Source organism: Hippopotamus amphibius, chromosome 17 (genome assembly GCF_030028045.1).
Source record: "Hippopotamus amphibius kiboko isolate mHipAmp2 chromosome 17, mHipAmp2.hap2, whole genome shotgun sequence".
Lineage (NCBI taxonomy): Eukaryota > Metazoa > Chordata > Mammalia > Artiodactyla > Hippopotamidae > Hippopotamus > Hippopotamus amphibius.
Window position 1 is genome coordinate 54545460 of NC_080202.1, and position 17538 is coordinate 54562997.

Sequence of the window (17538 nt, forward strand, 5' to 3'; positions counted from 1 at the left end):
TTTATAGGTAGCACCAAACCAAGAAAGAGCTATGCATCCAGCAGTGGCTAGAAAAGTGGCATTTTCCTTTATTTTTCCAAATTAAAAACTGGGGAGGTGCCCATCTCCAGGTGCAGAGCTACTGCCCTCGCTCTCCAAACGGCAGCTCAGTTTACCCGTGGGAGAAGACTGGTCCACCCAGTGCAGGCAAATAAAACACGTAAGGCACAGTCTAGAAACGTGTGAATTTAAAAGGCACAGGGCTCAAGGTCACCCAAATCCTGAAATGCTGGGAGATGAGGTGCCTCTCTTTGAAACTGGATCTGGGTAAATTCAGAGGACAAATAAAAGGAAGTATAAAGGCAGTGAATTCATGACACTCCCGGTGCTAAGAAGGTTCAGCCCGCAGAAATAATGAATTCAAATGCTCTGGTCTTTGGGCCAGGACCCGACGTCTCTGGCAATCTGGGGCGGGCCGGACCTGCGAAGTTGACGTCAGCAAGGACCACCCTGCCCTTCAGTGGCCGGATACGACCTTGGGCCTTTGCAGACAGCCGGACTCCAGGCTGTGTGCCCCGCGTCTGCGCCGCCCTTACGAAATCCGAAACCTGCTGGTCCCTGGAGGCGGTTGGGGCGGGGCCTCGGGCTGGGGCGGGGCCTGAGGCGGGGCCTCGGACCCAGGGTCCAGTCGGAGGGGCGGGGCCTCGGCGGGCGCGCGTACGCAGGCGCGGGCCGGGTAGCGGACGCAGCCCGAGGCGTGCGCACGCGGGCGGCGGGGGCGGGGCCGCGGTCCCGGAGGCTGGGCCTTGGCGGGTGCGCGTGCGCAGGCGCGGGCCGGGTGGCGGCCGCGTGCCCGGGTGTGTGTGCGCGCGCGCAGGCGGCGGGCGGGGCGCCCCGCGGGAGGCAAGGGGCGGGCGGCGGGCGCGGGGCCGGGGGCGGGGCTTCGAGACGCGCCGGGAGAGCTGGGCCAGGAGCTGCGGGACCAGGGACGAGCGGCCAGCCCGGCGCGGAGCCCGGCGCCGGCACCATGGACGAGGACGACAGCTACGGTCAGTACGGCCCGCGGCCCGGCCGGCGGACGCCCTCTCCCTCGCTGGCTCCCTTCTCCGGCCCGGCGCCTGGCCGCGCCTCTGGCGGCTCGCGTTCCCCCGGGGACGGTGGTGCCGGACGCCAGCCTAGGGCGGCCGGGCCGGGCGGGGGCCTCCGCGGGGCAGGGGTCACCGGGGCCCGGAGGCTGAGGGCTGAGGGGCGCTGAGGGGCCGCCGTCGGCGTGCCTCGGTCTCCCGGCACGCCACCGCCGGGGGTCGCCGGGCTCGGGTCTCTGGGGCCGGGGTCTCCGGGGCGAGGATCTCGAGGCCGGGGTCGCGGGCGGGGTTCGCGAGGGGAGGGTCTCGGGGCCGGGGTCGCGGGCCGCTGTCCCGCGCAGGCCCGGCAGCCCTGCCGTGGGCCCCAGCGAACGCCCAAGATCCCCCCCGCAGGCGTTCTCCGTAGTTTCCGGCCCCGTCGGGGTTGGCAAGTTGTGTGCCCAGGTCCATGTCTTTGTTCGGAAACGAAAATGGGGAAAGCACAGGCAGCGGACCTGAAGTGAACAGGCTGCGACCCGAGGGTGCCGTCGGGGCCAGGACCTCGGCCACCGGCCACCCGGAGGCCCGGGTTAACGATCGCTGACCGCCGTCCCGTGTGAGCGGGCAGCTGGTCCAGAACGCCTGCTGGTGAAGCCGGCGCGGCCGCGGAGAAACGCAAGTTTGCTTTCTCATCTGTGCACAGAGACGCGGCATAGTCATCACACCACGCAGGCAGCGGAAACTTGACAAAACTACCAGTTTCCAAATCCTCCTGCAGCTAACCTTGTTCTGGGAACTGGTGGTTGTCGGCAGGGCATTCCTCCCTCAAATAGCTGCAGGTGGCTGGGGTTGCAGAAGATTCTGTGAGATGCTTTCGTTAATTTATTTAACGTTTTATTCCTGAGAGGTGAAAGAATGGCAGATAGAACAAGTGGTGAACTTTTGCGGTTTGGTGGCAGAGTACAGACAGCAGAGTTTGAAATGCTTGTGTGGCTAAATGGAACCGAATCCTGCTGTATTGACTAAGTGACATAGGCGGTGTTTGTTTCTTAAGTTTTGAGGGAGCAAGCCTTGTCGTGGGGTATGTTAACCTGTGAAAGGTGAGGCACGTTGTTATGGTTTTCTGTTTATTTACGAGTGAGTCACTGAGGAACCGCTGACCACCAAAAAGGTGGGTCTGTGACCCACAACCCTGAGCAGCAGATGGGGAAGAGCCAGCCCTCACGGCCTGAAGTCCAGAGCACGTGAGGGATGGGTGCCCATCAGATGTCCCCTTGTTACCTTCCAAGTAAAAGCAGTGTGTGTTTTACTTCTGTGATTGGAAAAAAAAAAAAAATCACCCATTGGCTGGTCCCAAAGGATTTTTCAGCCCCTCTAGGCTTCTCTCTTTCTGCCCATCCAGGAGAAGCCTTCTCCAGCTTTGCCTGCTGCTGTACCTTCTCTTGCTGTTTAATCTCTCGCAGATCCCAGTGTTCTGTCAGGCTTTCTTTGTGCCCTCTCCTGGTGTTCTTACCCACTGGGCGAGGCAGGAAGCTGTTGGTCTGGTTACTTTTAACACAATGACTGCTTTGCCACCAGGCATGGCATGAATTTGTACTTGAAAGGGGTGAATGAAAGCAGGGTTGTTTGTTTCCTGTGGTGGCTGTAACAGATTAGCACAAACTTGGTGGCTCAAAAGAACATATACTTCTTATGTTTCAGTTCTGGAGTTCAGAAATCCAAATTTGGTCTCTTGAGCTAAAATCAAGGTGTTTACTGGGTTGTGTTCCTTTCTGGAGGTCCTAAGGGAATGTCCATTTCCTTGCCTTTTCCAGCTTCTAGAGGCTGCCCACTTTCCTTGGCTGGTGGCCACCTTCATCTTCAAAGCCAGTAGGTAGCATCTTCTTGTTTCTTGCTGACCTCTTCCTCTTCTAGTTGGGACCCCATGGTTCCGTTGGACCCGCCTAGATAAGAATAAGGGTCAGCAACCTTAATTATGCAATGGTAATCCCCATTTTGCCAAGTAGGGATAACATGTTCACAGGTTCTGGAATTGGGACAGGGACATACTCTGGAGGCCATTATTCTGCTGACCACGCATAAAGATGAGGAAGAAGGTCTTCCTTTCTTTTTCTTTATACAATTAAAAAAAAGTCATGTTCTTTGTATCTTGGAGGAACCAGAAAGCTTGACTTAAGAAGATTCCCCACCCATAGGGTTTACCACACAAAAAGTACCTAATAGTTCAAGGTGATCATATGAAGAATAAGGTTCCCAGTTCTTTAAGGTTTGCCTCAGTCCCCAGAACTGTCCATTTCTCTCCTAGGTTTTACAGAGAATTTACCTTGAAAGATAAGACAACTGTTCAGATTCTACATTTCAAAAGGAAGTGCGTGCTACGGACTCAAAGCACATAGAATGTCAGGTCCGGGGTTCCCTCAGAACCTCATTGGTGGTTCATGAGTCAGCCTAGGTCACTGCCACAGTTTTTAATATTGTATCTTTACGGAAATGGTTTATGATTTCCTAGCTACCACTTTGGTATAAAAAAACCTTTGAAACATAACTCATTTATAATAAGTGAAAGAAAGAGAATAAGTCTTAGAGTTTCTCTGTTCAACTAAAGAGAATTTCAGAAACTCACCAGAAGGCCTTTCTTGACTGCATACTCTTTGGTGTCCTGTGCAGACCCAGAGACCACACCACTGAGTCCGGCAGCCCTTTCTCCTGTACACTCCCTGTGATCCTGGATTGTTTATTCAGAGGGTCTTAACTATAGCATGGTTCAAACTACACAGGTGGTATGATAAACTGTACTGTGAAAACAAAAACAAAAAAACCCCAAACAAAACAAAACTGTACTGTGAAGACCTGGGTAGGGGGGAGTTTAAACAAAAGTATTTTAAAGTTTATTTTTTTTGGAAAAATGTAGAATTAGTGATTTTCTAAAACCTTAATCGACACTTGAAGAAAGATGTTCATAATGCTCATGGCTGGCTGGCCTTTATCCCCCCATCTTGTTTCTAAACACTGAAATAATTGGGAGGTTTTTTTTTGGGGGGGGGTCATTATACCTTCTTATTAGATGACTATACTTCGTGGATGTCAGAGCTCTCATTTGCAAAAGGAAGAGGTATTTTTGCCTTCATAGGATTCCCTGCCCAAGAAAAGACTGAATGACTATTCCTCTATGTGACTTCTGAACTCTAGCAGACATTTTTAACCTGCAACTTGCCTCTTAATGGGCTTTGGGGCCGCTCTGAGATTGTAATGTGAGAGTTTTTGTGAAGGTGCATTTTTGGAGCATCTTTGGCTTTAATCCGGTTCTCAGAGGGCTCTGACTCTGGGAATTGCTGCTCCAGAGGTTGCCTGTGTGTTTGCCTGCCTCTTGCTTAAGACAAGGTCGTGAGGTAGAGATGGGCAGGGTCCATCCGGTAGTAACATGGGAAATGTTAGTGGTGATGGTTATGTATCATGACTAATCAAATTTCCGAGCATGGGTTCTTAAGATCGTTGAACTCACCGTAGCATTCAAGGCCTTTAGTTCTCAAACACAGATCCTACTCCTCTTGGCTTTTATTAGCTTCAGGCTTATCCCTATTCTGCAGCACGAGGGAGAAGAGGCCTTTAAGAAATAAACCTCTCTTGAGAGAGTAGAGATGTTGATCTTAACCAGGCATGCCTGCTGTCCTTAGAAGATAAAGTGAGGTGTGGGCAGTGGCCTGTATGGGCAGTGCTGCGGGGTGGTGCATGGGAGCCCGCTGCGTCCAGGAGAGATTTGCTGTTTCGTCTTTGTGCCTCTGGAACAAACATGGGGCCTGGTACCCAACAGAAGCAGTTCTGCTGCTGTTGAGTGAATAATAGATTGAACCAGGTTCCACGTGGCAAAAGTTAACATTCATTGAGCTTGAATTTTTGTCTTCAACCCTCCATCCCAAACAGAAACTAGAACACTTTTCTGAATGTGCTCGACCCTGTGCCAAATCACTTTTCTTCGTTTTTCTATGATATTGATGACTTTCATTGTTCTCAAATGTAGTTCCACTCTTAGTGATTTGTGTTTATTGAAAAGAATACAATTACATGAAGTCAGGGCGTTTTTAGAAAATACGGAACATAAGGTTACCATAGTTACACATTTTGTGGTCTTTAAGGTGGATTTCCGGGGTGACATTAACATGTCAGAGGATATAAACGTTTTGAGAATTCTTGATGCGTGGTGCCAATTTGCTTTCCAAAAGGGCTGTATCAATCTACCCTGTTCTTAGCGATGTATGGGAGTTTGTGTTCCGGTGTCACTGCAAATGTGCCACTCGTGAAGATTAGCATATGAAAGCTTTTTTAAAAACTAATTTGATGGTTACAGAATGGCACCTCATTATATCTATTGATTACTTGCGAGGGTAAAAAAATGTTCTTTTGCATGTTTGTGTATTATGACCTGGCTGTTCATGTGAGGTGATGGTTTCTTTATTTGTTTAACTGAGATTAACTCCTTATTTAAGGCTTCCTTTAAATCAACTGATTTATGTTTTTCTCAGTCTGATATTTTAAGCAAGGGGAAGATATATATTTGTCCTGACTGAGGCTTGGGTCAGATTTTGACCATTTGTAGCAGCTGCTTATTTATTTTTCCTTAGTTTTTCTCTTAAAGATTGAAGATCTCGCAACCCATATATTTGTCTTCTGGCCAAATACAGGATGTTCCCTTTAGGAGAGAAATTGTGAGTTAAGGGGCTTTTATTGGTTTGGGTTACGGTGATAAAATAGTTCAGTCTTTGTGATCTTAGGGCTCACACCTGCTCCTTTCTTGAATGTCCTGTTAGTCAGAAACCACCTTGCCAAATTAAGTTTTTTCTTATGTCTTGATATTTCATGCCTTCAAGATTAGGTAGTTCTCCAGTAAGAACTAGAAGGAGAGAGCCTTCTCATTCCAAGGGTTAGAACAACCATGTAGGTCACTTGGTGGGGGAAGACGGTAGGGACACGTGTGTGTGTGTGTGTGTGTGTGTGTGTGTGTGTGTGTGTGAGAGAGAGAGAGAGAGAGAGAGAGAGAGAGATGAGGCAGAGGATGGAAAGCTTGAGCCTGAGAGCCATGTGGGTGCCCAGTGGCGTCTCCTCTCCTGTAGGCCTCTCCGCCCCTTTCCTGCTCACCCTCGGAGATGAAAGTCTTGGACAGGGGGCACCGTAGGAAAAGAACTTTGCCTAAACCTGTCCATCTGCTCCATTGCCACTCTGCCTCTTGATTGTCTCTTTAATTATTGTTGCTCAGTTTCAGTTGCAATAATAGAGACCTGGGGGAGGTGGAAAATTATTTAGAAATGTTCAAGAAATGAATCCCACATCCTCTGAAACTGCTGGTAATGTTGTTTTGCTTCTCTCTTTGCATGGACTAAAAAAAAAAGTGACATAGGGTGAAGGCTGCATGGAGGGTGCGGGGGTATTCCTCATTATCCAAGGTGGTGCGGCGCTGTGTCCTGCTGTTGTGGTGGTGACATGGTTGTGAGCTCCTTCCTGGGAGGCCTGGCTCCTTAGCAAGGGTCAAGATGTCACCCTCCTTAGCCAAGTGTTTTCTGTGTCTTCCACTTTTTTTTTTTCTGGCGTCTTCAAGAAGGTTTCAGTGGTACTTCCCTGGTGGTCCAGTGGTTAGGACTCTGTGCTCTCACTGCCGAGGCTGGTTGGGAAACTAGCATCCCACAAGCTGCGTGGCATGACCAAAAAAAAAAAAAGGAAAGAAAAGAAAAGAAGGAGATTTCTACTTCAAAAGCAGGCCTTTATCTGGCATTGTTGCAGTCTATATTGTAATTATTAAAGTTGGGTATGAATGATGGAATTGGTTTAATGCTATTAAAAAACTTTCCCCTCCAGTAATCCTGAAACGGGCTTGGTTTCTGTGAGCAATTTGTAAAGGCTTATTCAGTCAGCAAGCACTAGTGACCACACCATGCGTCCCCTGCTGTCACAGATGCTTTGAGCCAAGAAGGAGGAGACAGACATGGAAGAAGACTGTGAAGGAGAGAGTCACAGTGGATGCGGCAGGTGTCCAGGAAAACTTAGGCACACAGAGGAGAGCAGTTCTCCCTGGGGTCAGGGTGGGACCAGATTGGGCAGAGGACAGTTCACGGAAGAGCTGGCACTTGGCTGGACTTCGGAAGATAAGTTGGTGCTAACTAGGTGAATATGGCAAAGACATACATTTCATGCAGAGAGAGTGAGCAGAGACCAGGGCAAATGGAATAGCAGGCCCCCACGTGGGGAGCTGCAGGTGGTTCTGTGCGCCCCGGGGGCGGGGGGGGGAGGAGGGCACAGGGAGCAGCCTGGAGGGCTCCTGTGTGTTTTCCAAGACTTTTTTTCTCTGTGCCACGAGAAGCCGTGAGGGGTTGGCCTGGGCAGTTTCAAGGTGATTATTTTGCATTTTGGAAAGATTCCTCTGTCTGGTGTGGTGTAGCCGGGCAGTGTGGAGCCCCTTTGGGAGCTGTCGCGCGCACCGGGGGTGGGGGGTAGTGAATGGGGCCTGAGTTCAGGCAGTAGGGATGGGAGGAAGGGGGGAATAACCATAAGGCTGGGTAAGGACCTGAAATCGACAGGATTTGGTTGCCAGAGTTTGGGAGGGATAGAGCTTGGAAGGAAAATAAGGAAACAGGATGAGACTCAGGGAGACCAACCCTTAGAGAGTGTCTAGACTGAATGTGTAGATTTGTACGCACAGCTCAGGTGAGGACACACTGAGTGGAGTTGCAAGGTTTGTACCGGCTGCCCACGGAGGGAGGTCCATTTAGGCAGTTGGATTCAGAACTGGAACTCAGGGAATTACCAACACACGAGTGGGAGTGGAAGCAGGGAAGGGGTGATGTGATATGCTGACCAAGAAGAGGTCCAGGGACATTGTCTTGGCTTGGGCATGCCACTGTTAGGGGGGGTGGGCAGAGAAAGTGGCCCCAAAAGGAGACCATGCAGTAATGTATACATATTACTCTTTTAGGAAACTAGACTAAATGAGCAGAGAAGAGAGGGCAGCGGCTAGAAGGCAATGCAGAATGGAGAGACTTTTGTTTTTAATTTGGGGACACTTAAGACTTTATAGACTTTTTTAGGCATCAGAAAGGGAATTTATTTATTTTTAAATTTATTCATTTTTATTTATTTATTTATTGGCTGTGTTGGGTCTTCATTGCCGCACATGGGCTTTCTCTAGTTGTGGCGAGTAGGGGCTACTCTTCATTGTGGTGCACGGGCTCCTCATTGCAGTGGCGTCTCTTGTTGTGGAGCATGGGCTCTAGGCGCGCATGCTTCAGTAGTTGTGGCACACAGGATCAGTAGTTATGGCTCACGGGTTCTAGAGCGCAGGCTCGATAGTTGTGGCACATGGGCTTAGTTGCTTTGTGGCATGTGGGATCTTCTTGGAGCAGGGATGGAACCCGTGTCCCCTGCATTGGCAGGCGGATTCTTAACCACTGCGCCACCAGGGAAGTCCTATAGACTCTTTTTTGAAAACTACTCTGAACCAGGCTTGGATTAAGGTGTTCATAGACCGTGTGCTGTGAACCCCACGTAGGCTGGGGCTCGTATTTTATTTTGTCTGTTGAGGCTTTTACACACAGAAGCTGCCAGACTGCACGTGTTTTTGCAACCTTTTTAGCTTAAGTTACTTCTCTTATGATCTCTGCTTCCCTGAAATACTGTTTCCAACCGCCCTAGTGGTTGAAATTAAGAGAGCGTTTTGATTTTTAGCTGTATTCTTGCATTTTCAGCTGCCTGCTTGATGTTTCCCTGTGGGTAGTCTATCATCATCTTGAATTCAGCATCAGAAGGCGACCTTCTGCCTCTCTCTTTTCTACTTTCCCCTCCAGACTTCCCTCTTTTTTTTTTTTTAAACTTTTTTCCCTATTTACTTATCACCCCAATTACTCAGGCTTGAAAAAAATGTTTGATTCCGTTGTCTTTCTTGTTGTTTTCCAGCTGTCTGTCCATCTACCCATCCCATTTTTCATTATCTTCTTTGTGTCAGGGCATTTGCTTGATGCCAAGGCTGTGAAGAATTTTAAAATATGGGTCCTATTTTCAAGAAGCTCACAGTGTAGGGGGTTGACAAGTTGAAAAATTTCAAAGAAGAATATATGGTAGATGTTCTGATGAGATGTAAACAAATGCTGTGGGAGCCTGGAGGGTTCTAGTTTTCAGTGTGTTTTGGGTGAGATACATTGGGCTTGGCCATAAGATTCGTTTGGGTTTTTCCATTACATCGTATGGAAAAACTCGAACGAACCTTATGGCCAACCCAGTACTTTTGAGTAAACCACCTAACTTTGGGCTTATATGAGGTGGGATCATCACAGAGCACATGTTACCACTATAACTCTTTTTGCAGCAGCAGTTAACTGCTTGGTGTGCACTAAGTTCACTGCTGAACACTTTTCATACATTCTTATTTAGTCCTCACTGTAACCCCGGGTGGGAGGAACAGTGGCCGTGCCCATTTAACAGGTGATGAGATAGAGGGGTTAAGAGATTTATTTATAAAAGGTGACCTGGCTGATGAGTGGCAGAGCTGGCATTGGAACCAGATTTCTCAGACTGCAGAGCCCGTGTGCTCACCACTTCTGCTGCATGGCCTGCTCGTTCTTTTTTTTTTTTTTTTTTTAATCGAAGTATAGTTGATTTACAGTGTTGTGTTAGTTTCACTATATAGCAACGTGATTCAGTTGTATACACACACATATATATTCTTTTTCAGCTTCTTTTCTATTATAGATTATTATAAAATATTGAATATAGTTTCCTGTGCTATACTGTAGGTCCTTGTTGGTTATCTATTTTATTTATAGTAGTATGTGTATGTTAATCCCAAACTCCTAATTTATCCTTGCCCCCCACCTTTGGTAACCATATGTTTGTTTTCTGTGAGTCTCGTTCTGTTTTGTAAATAAGTTCATTTGTATTATTTTTTAGGTTCCACATATGTGATATCATATGATATTTGTCTTTCTCTGTCTGACTTAGTTCGCTTAGTATGACAATCTCTGGGTCCATCCATGTTGCTGTAAATAGCCTGCTCATTCTTATTTCCTATTAATTCACACCCCTCTCTTCACTTTTACATGCTTATACTTTTACATACCTGGTATACTTTTTATTAACTTTCTTTCTGCTGGAATTAGGAGTTTCAATTCCATGAGTTCCATGTCTAGATACGCTTTGGTTACTTTTTTGGTTAAAACCTATGTTGCAGGTTATTAAACAGATTTATATTGAAAGAGCCCATTGTTAATTTTAGGGTTGAGATTTGAGGGGTTAGTCGGATTGTACAGTAAAGCCTGTTTCTTTCTTCTAGTTTGTTGGGTTGTGTTGGCTTCTCCCGGGGCCTCTGGTGAACAGGGGCTGGTGTGGTGGCGACAGGAGTCACACTCCTGGCCTTTGAGGATTCCCTGGAGCCAGACACATCTTGTGGTTAGGCAACTAGAGTTTATATGTGAAGCCCAGGTAACCAGGTGAAGGTTAAGACAGAAGTCCTGCCTCCTACAGATCTGTCCTGTAGGTGGTCTCTCAGCCACTTCCAGGGGCCTTCTGGTGTGGCTCCTAGTGTTTCACCTTTTATGACGAAATAGAAGAGCCTATTGAGAGAGGAAACCCAACAGTGAAACAGGAGACCACTGTAGAGGCACAGTATTTCTTTAGGGAAAGGGCAGTACCTTCCAGCATCAACAGCTCCCCCCCGCCGCTCTGCTGCCCTAACTTCATAGTTCTGCCTCCTGTCAGGGCCTCGTCCACATGACAGTCCCCTGGAGGGGTCCCTGAGGATTCTGGTAGAAGAATTCTGCTTTGCAGGCTCAAAAAAAAAGACTTTGGGACCTTGGATTCCTAAGCAAGCATGCTGATTTATGACTGTGTTTGAAAGCAGCTTTTGGTCATCTGACCGCTCTTAGCCCAGCTGTGGGAGCGCCTGCAAGAGGACCCGGGCAGCCCGGGGCCCCAGCGCCCTCATTCTCATGCCTCTTGCTTTTCGCCTCCTGAATCTCCCCTCCCCTCGTCCATCACTCTGTGTCAGGGTGACACCCAATAATAAAGTGGGGTTGGAGCAGCTCCTGAGCATCCTGGGACTTCGTCTTGGAGTCCCAGCCCTCTTGGTCACCTTAGTGGCCACGTCAGTCTCCCCAGAGTGGCTCTTCTCCTTCACAGTGACTTTTACCAGTGGTGGACAAGAGTGACTTCTTCAACCGATTCAGTAACTTTGACAGACACCTCCGGTGATTTCCCCCAGTGTCCAGACAAAGCATAGAGGAAGTGAATTTTTGAAAAGATGGCAGGGTTGTAAGATTATTCTATGGATTTATAATATTCTCAGAAATAGGGACTCTGCCCTAGCCTTGGTGGTCTAGCTCTGGAGGCGTACCTTCTGGGCTGTGATGCCCAGGGAGGCCCTTGCAGACCTCCACGCCTCTGCTCTCTTCACTTGGCCCACTGCCTGCCAGGATCCTTCCCACCCCGATGTCCTCATGGTCAGTCCCCTCGCTTACCAGCCTTGGCTCAGGTTCCCACCCTCCCAGGGAGGCTTACCCAGATCTGCGCACAGTTAATTAGGCAGCCTGCACGACACACGCCTCCCCCCCCCAACTCTGCTTGTCTCCCACCCCCCCTCCCCAGGCACTCATCACCTGCTGCTGATTTACATTTATTACATGTGGCCGGTCTTCTCCAGCTGAAATGGAGGCTCCATGAAGGCAGAAATCTTCATCTTCTGTTGCCAGACACAAGCCAGGTGCCTAAGACTGGCTCCGTAGACTCACACAGTTTGTTGAGTGAATTGCTGAGTCCATTCCACCCCCACTGCCCCGGCCATCTGGTTTCGATGTGGAAACTAAGGTCATTGAAATTGCTCCTGTAAACTTGCAAGTTGTTGAAATTAGAATTTAGCCCTCTTATCGCACATGTGAGCTGTCCCGTTTCATTCTTCTGTGTTTTGTGGCTTATTTGGGGGCTCGGTTCTTACTATAGCTGGTTGTGGTAGTAACCAGTTAGGAAGTTCCTCACTACTGGCTTGCTGGGAGGGTTATGGGGACGCTTCCTATGCATTCAGAGATTTCAGTACAAATCTTAAAAAAGGAATGTTTGGACAAAGCATATGATTATCCTATTCTTGAAAGATGAGTGTGGCAAAGAAATTCTTTGAGGGCCAATATAACCTACAGTAAAGTGATTTCTTGTGTGAGTCCACTTTATTTTAGCAAGTATTCAGGTATTTGGCAAATGTATGTATCTTGACAAGGATTAAAAATTTCCATGATTAAAAAAAACAGGAAAGCAACTGGACATGTTGGTAGGATGCTGCTTGGAATTGGATCCTTTCTGGACATGCCCTCAGCACCGTAGAGAGACAAAAGAAGTGGCTTCACTGTATTGATTTCTTATGGCTGTTGTAACAAATTATCATGAATTTAGTGGCATAAAACAATGCAAATTTATTTTATTGTTCTGGGAGGTGACAAGTCTGGGATGGGTCTCAGGGCTAAAATCAAGGTGTCAGCTCTGTTCCTTCTGGAGGCTCTAGGGGAGCCTCCATATCCTTGCCTTTTCCACCCTGTAGAAGCCATCTGCATCCCTTGGTTTGTGGCCCTGTTACATCTTTTTTGTTTGTTTTGTTTTATTTTATATTATGTTATTTCTCTCATTACATCCTCAAAGCCAGCAACAATTGATCAAGTCTTTCTCATATCTCATCACTCTGCTTCTGACTTTGCCCCACTTCCGCTTTTAAGCCCCCTTGTGATCATGTTGTGCCCACCCAGATAATCCAGGATAATGTCTCCATCTCTAGGTCAGCTGATTAGCAACCTTAATTCCATCTGCAACCTTAATTCCCCTTTGCCGTGGAATTTGCCAGATCCAGATGGTCCAGGGACTAGGGTGTAGACATCTGTGGGGGCCGTGTTCAGCAGACCACATCACCATAGCGCTTTTTGTTCATAGGCTATTTCTCATGAGGAGGGACCTCTTTCTTCTTGAGATGTTCCACGTGAATAGAAAGAACTACAGTATCATGTAGACTTTTCCTAGTTTCGTTACTTAAACATTTCTTGTCCTAGAAGAGCGTTCTTCACTCAGAGGTAGCACGTGTGCTGGGCAGCAGCAAACTCTGACCTGTGCATCCTGTTTCTGCTCCTCAGCAGCCCTATTTGTCATCAATTTGCTAGAACAGAGTATGTCTCCAGTTGGAAGGCTATGTTGTTGCTGCCTGTCCTTAGGAATGTTTTTGTACTTACTTTAGTAGCAAAAAGAATTTTTTTTTTGGTTTCAGGTAATGAAAACATCCCTGAACAATGGAACTTGTAGGAGTTCATTATTCTAGAAGACACTGACATGATATTGTTTGGTGATTATTTTCCCAGACATCTGCCTTTTTCCCTCATGTCACTTGATGGGCATCTCATGAAGAGGAAGCAGGCTAAGTGTGATTACTCTTTCACGCATTCGTGTTAAAGGCTCATTTGGTTTGATTTCCACCCTGAATAGATTTCAAGAATACAAAACTGAATTTTTGGCTAAATATTACTGTTCTTTATGGTTTTTGATCTTGTTGTTATCTCTCATTTTCTTAAACATATAAATATGTGTACATACAGCATTTTCTTTTTTTTCTTTTAATTTACAAGGTCTTTCTTTCTTTTTCTTTCTTTATCTTATTGGCTGCATTGGGTCTTCACTGCTGCACGCAGGCTTTCTCTAGTTGGGGCAAGTGGGGGCTGCTCTTCTTTGAGGTATGAGGGCTTCTCATTGTGGTGACTTCTCTTGTTGCGGAGCATGGGCTCTAGGCGCACGGGCTTCAGTAGTTGTGGCATACGGGCTCGGTAGTTGTGGGTCTTGGGCTCTAGAGCAGACTCAGTAGTTGTGGCGCACGGGCTTAGTTGCTCCGCGGCATGTGGGATCTTCCCGGGCCAGGGCTCAAACCTGTGTCCCCTGCATTGGCAGGCAGATTTTTAACCTCTGCACCACCAGGGAAGCCCCATACAACATTTTCATAAGAGGAGTTTAAACTTCTGCTTTAAAAAATTATAAAAGTAACATATCCTTATAGTAAAAATGCAATTGATAGAGAAAAACATGTCCTTAAAAGTCACTTTTGACTTTTAAAGGGGTTTTTACTAGGCTCTAGGAAGCTTGCACGGCTTTATTTCTCTGTATTATCTCCAAGGTCAGTTGATTTCTACACAGAAATAGGTTATACATCCCCTGATTCCTGTCTAGAGCCGCAGAACTGAAGAAAACAGTCTCCGTGAGACTGAATTGCACCTGGAGATCTGCAACTTGGAGAAGATAAGAACCTCGGAACCGTTTGGACACAGAAGTCAGGGGATCTCACATGTAGAGACTGTGTGAGCAGGGACGTGTGTTCCCTCGCTGCTGTGGGAGTCAGACTGAAATTATAAAAGTAGTTTGTTTAATCTACCTATCTGAAGATGGTAATCTAGTAAATAGGGATTAGACTGGTGCTACCCTTACCTGGCTAATCTACAGAATCGCCTGGGTCAGTTTAAAAAGCAGTTTACTCTGGAGCCCCACTCTAGCCATGGCTAATGAACCAGGACCCTCCAGGGTAGGATCCAGGAATGAATGAATACACACACACACACACGTACATGTGCACACATGTACATGCATATTTTCAAAGTGCATAAATTCGAGGAGCCCAGATGTGGAAGACCCACTCTCAGGAAGCTTGTGCTGCTCTCCTTGGGGTCATGCTGCATGGCCCTGGCTTGGGTTAAAGATGGTTCCCTTTATTTCCTGTGTTTGTTTGAAGTGATGGTGTGAAGATTTGTGTCCAGGATTGCAGGAAGGGTTGGCTTAGTGTTAAATGCATTTTTCCAACTGTAACCATCTAATTGATGTGGTTTTGCTTTAGACCATTCAGAATTCCCCTTAGAGGGTCTTGAGCTTTCAAGCAGAGGTTTGTAAGAGGAGGCTCAGCAGATCAAAGAAGCAAAAAATAACCAAGCTTGGGTTTTTATTTTTACTCCTTTATTATAACTACCAAGTTTATCTGCCTCCCCACTTCAGCTTCCCCAAGTGTCTGTGTGTTTTAGTTTTGCTCCTTTTAGAAGACACCTTCTCTGTGTGATGCTCAGTTGCTGGGCAGCCCCTGGGCCGGCACCATCCTGGAGCCCTGATCTGCACAGCAGAGGAGGTGACCTGAAAAGAGCCTTCCTCTTTCCCACTTGGGACATGGGTTGCCAGGCATGCGAGGCCTGCAGAAGGGCTGAGGCCCAGTCACCTGCCCGGGTGTCTTCTGAGGAGCTCTCGGCCTCTCCTTGGGGTTTTTGGTGGATAGTCTAGCTGTGCTAGGCTGGCTGTAATTGTATATGTCCTTCTTACTTTAGCACTTGGGCAAGCTTTGAGAAGTTAACATTATGGAAAATTTCAAACACGTGCAAAAGTGGAGGGACGAGTGTAATGAACTCCCACGGACCCATCACCATGAATATTTTGGTGTAGTTTCCTTTCAGTCTTTTTTTAATGCATATTCCTGCGTGTCCACCGACCTTAGGTCCATTTTGTAAAATGTAGGATTTAAAAAATAAGCTTAAACCTCAGCATCTATCTTAAGAGACTAGCAAAAAGGAGAAAATGAAATCAAAGCAAGCAGAAGGAAGGAGAATATAAAAGAGAAGAAATCAATGAAATAGAAAACAGAGCAGCTGCCCAGAGAAGTTCCCACCTTGAAGGAAAGTGGATTAGTGGATTAAAGGAAGAAAGAAAGAGAAGGGCATCTATTCCATTGATCACATTTTAGCAGTCTGCTTATATAGTGCTGAGCAGGCAGAAATGGCATGGTAGAAAGAGCACTGGACGTGGAGTCTGGCCTGGCTTCTGGGTCTGGTACTGTCTCTAATGGCCCTGTGATCTTGGGCAAGTCACTTAGCATCCCCAAGTCCTCTGCAAAATGTAGACAATGATATCTTTCCTACCTGCCTTGCAGGGTTGTTGCAAGGTCAAATAAGACAATGCATATGAAAGTAATTTACATAAAACAGCTGAAAAAAATGTGAAGTATAAGATTTGTTAAGGAGTAATTTGCAGTTACTAGATAAACTTATGCTTGGGGATTATATGTGTGGATTTTATTAACAACAGCAACAACAAAAAGCTTAAAAATTAGTTCCAGTCATTCTGTGGAATATTTTTGTAGCTTTTTTTAAAAAACATAAGTGTTTTTCTCTGCCATTAAAACTTATATATGGATGACTTTTTGGTGGCATCTGCCACGGATGGACTCCATCCTCACAGAGGAGAGCAGGAGAAGCAAGACTCCAAAGGAGGGGCCGGCAGCCAGCGGGGGCTGGAGGCAGGTAGTAGGCCTCACTGGGTCAGAACCAGACAGTTTATCACGTGGAGCCCAGCAGACACCGGAACCCAGGCTGAGAGTGCTGCTTCCCCGACACCAAGTCCCACGGGGGTGATGAGATGAGCCCAGACGATGGCCATGCTTGAATTGGGTTGGTGTGCAGCTGAGGAATCAGGGACCCAGGGCTTAGCACCTTCTGCAGTGAGCAACAGACAAGCCAGCCCTCCCCTGGGAGCCAGCAGGTCGCAGTGCGGTCTCCTTGACCAACCAAATATGACAAAAGGCGTGCAGGGATGCTCAGGCCCCATGGTGGCCTGCCCCTGCCAAACGCAGTGTAATACTGTTGCACCATGATTTGATTAATTTTCCTATCTTGTTGGTCATTTAGAAGTTTCCTCTCTGTTCCTGTAACAAATAACCCTGAATATCATTGTTGGTAAAACTTTGCCCACATTTCTGATTGTTTTCTTAGGCTAGATTCCTGTAAGTGGAATCACTGGGTCAGTGACTAAAACCTTTTTCTTTTTAGTCGCTTGATATGGTACTGCCAAGTGATTTTCCAGAAAGTTCTGTCACATTTACATTTCACACTAGTATATGATGATATTTGTTAATTTATGCTTCTAAACACTGAAATGTTTTTTAATCATTAGTTTTTTGATGTAACTTTTTAAAATTTTTTTTCTCTCTCTTTTCGGTGTTGGTGGGGTAGCTTTATTCTAAGACCTTGCTTAATGTTTGTATAAATCAGAATGAGAATTATAGCAGCTTCTTTCCCAGGTCATTTCTTGTTAATTTAGTCAACAGATATTTATTGAATACCAATTAGGAGCTGGGCACTCTGTGGGTCTTGGAATTTAGACATGAACAGAGTTCTCGGGGACCTTGCATTCTAGATGGAAAGAGAACTTTGCCCTTTAACCAAGAAAAGGAGCTGATTTTTCTAGGTATGTTTCATCCAACTGTATTCTTTGTTGAGTTCAGATGAGGGTTTCTTAAGAGTTAAGTTAGGGTGAGAACTCATCTGCTTCTCACCTTGCGTTTATTGGACACAGGCCAGCAGTTGGACTTTGCGTTCCTGACTTCTCAGCACTCCTGTGTCCCTTGAGACTGACAAGGCTTTTTTATAGACATCTGCATCCACAAATTGTGTTAAAGACTTTTGAAGGTTAGTGTACA

At 46.8% G+C, this 17538-nt stretch overlaps 1 protein-coding gene across 1 annotated transcript in view; it reads left to right on the plus strand.

The window, feature by feature from the left end:
• The first annotated feature begins 894 nt into the window (after positions 1-894).
• Positions 895-17538, plus strand: part of CYTH1 (cytohesin 1) — an 80950-nt gene continuing 64306 nt past the window's right edge. The window contains exon 1 of the mRNA XM_057715294.1: positions 895-1028. Within this exon, the coding sequence (XP_057571277.1) occupies positions 1007-1028 (22 nt within the window). The 5' untranslated portion in view covers positions 895-1006. The remainder of the gene's footprint in view (positions 1029-17538) is intronic.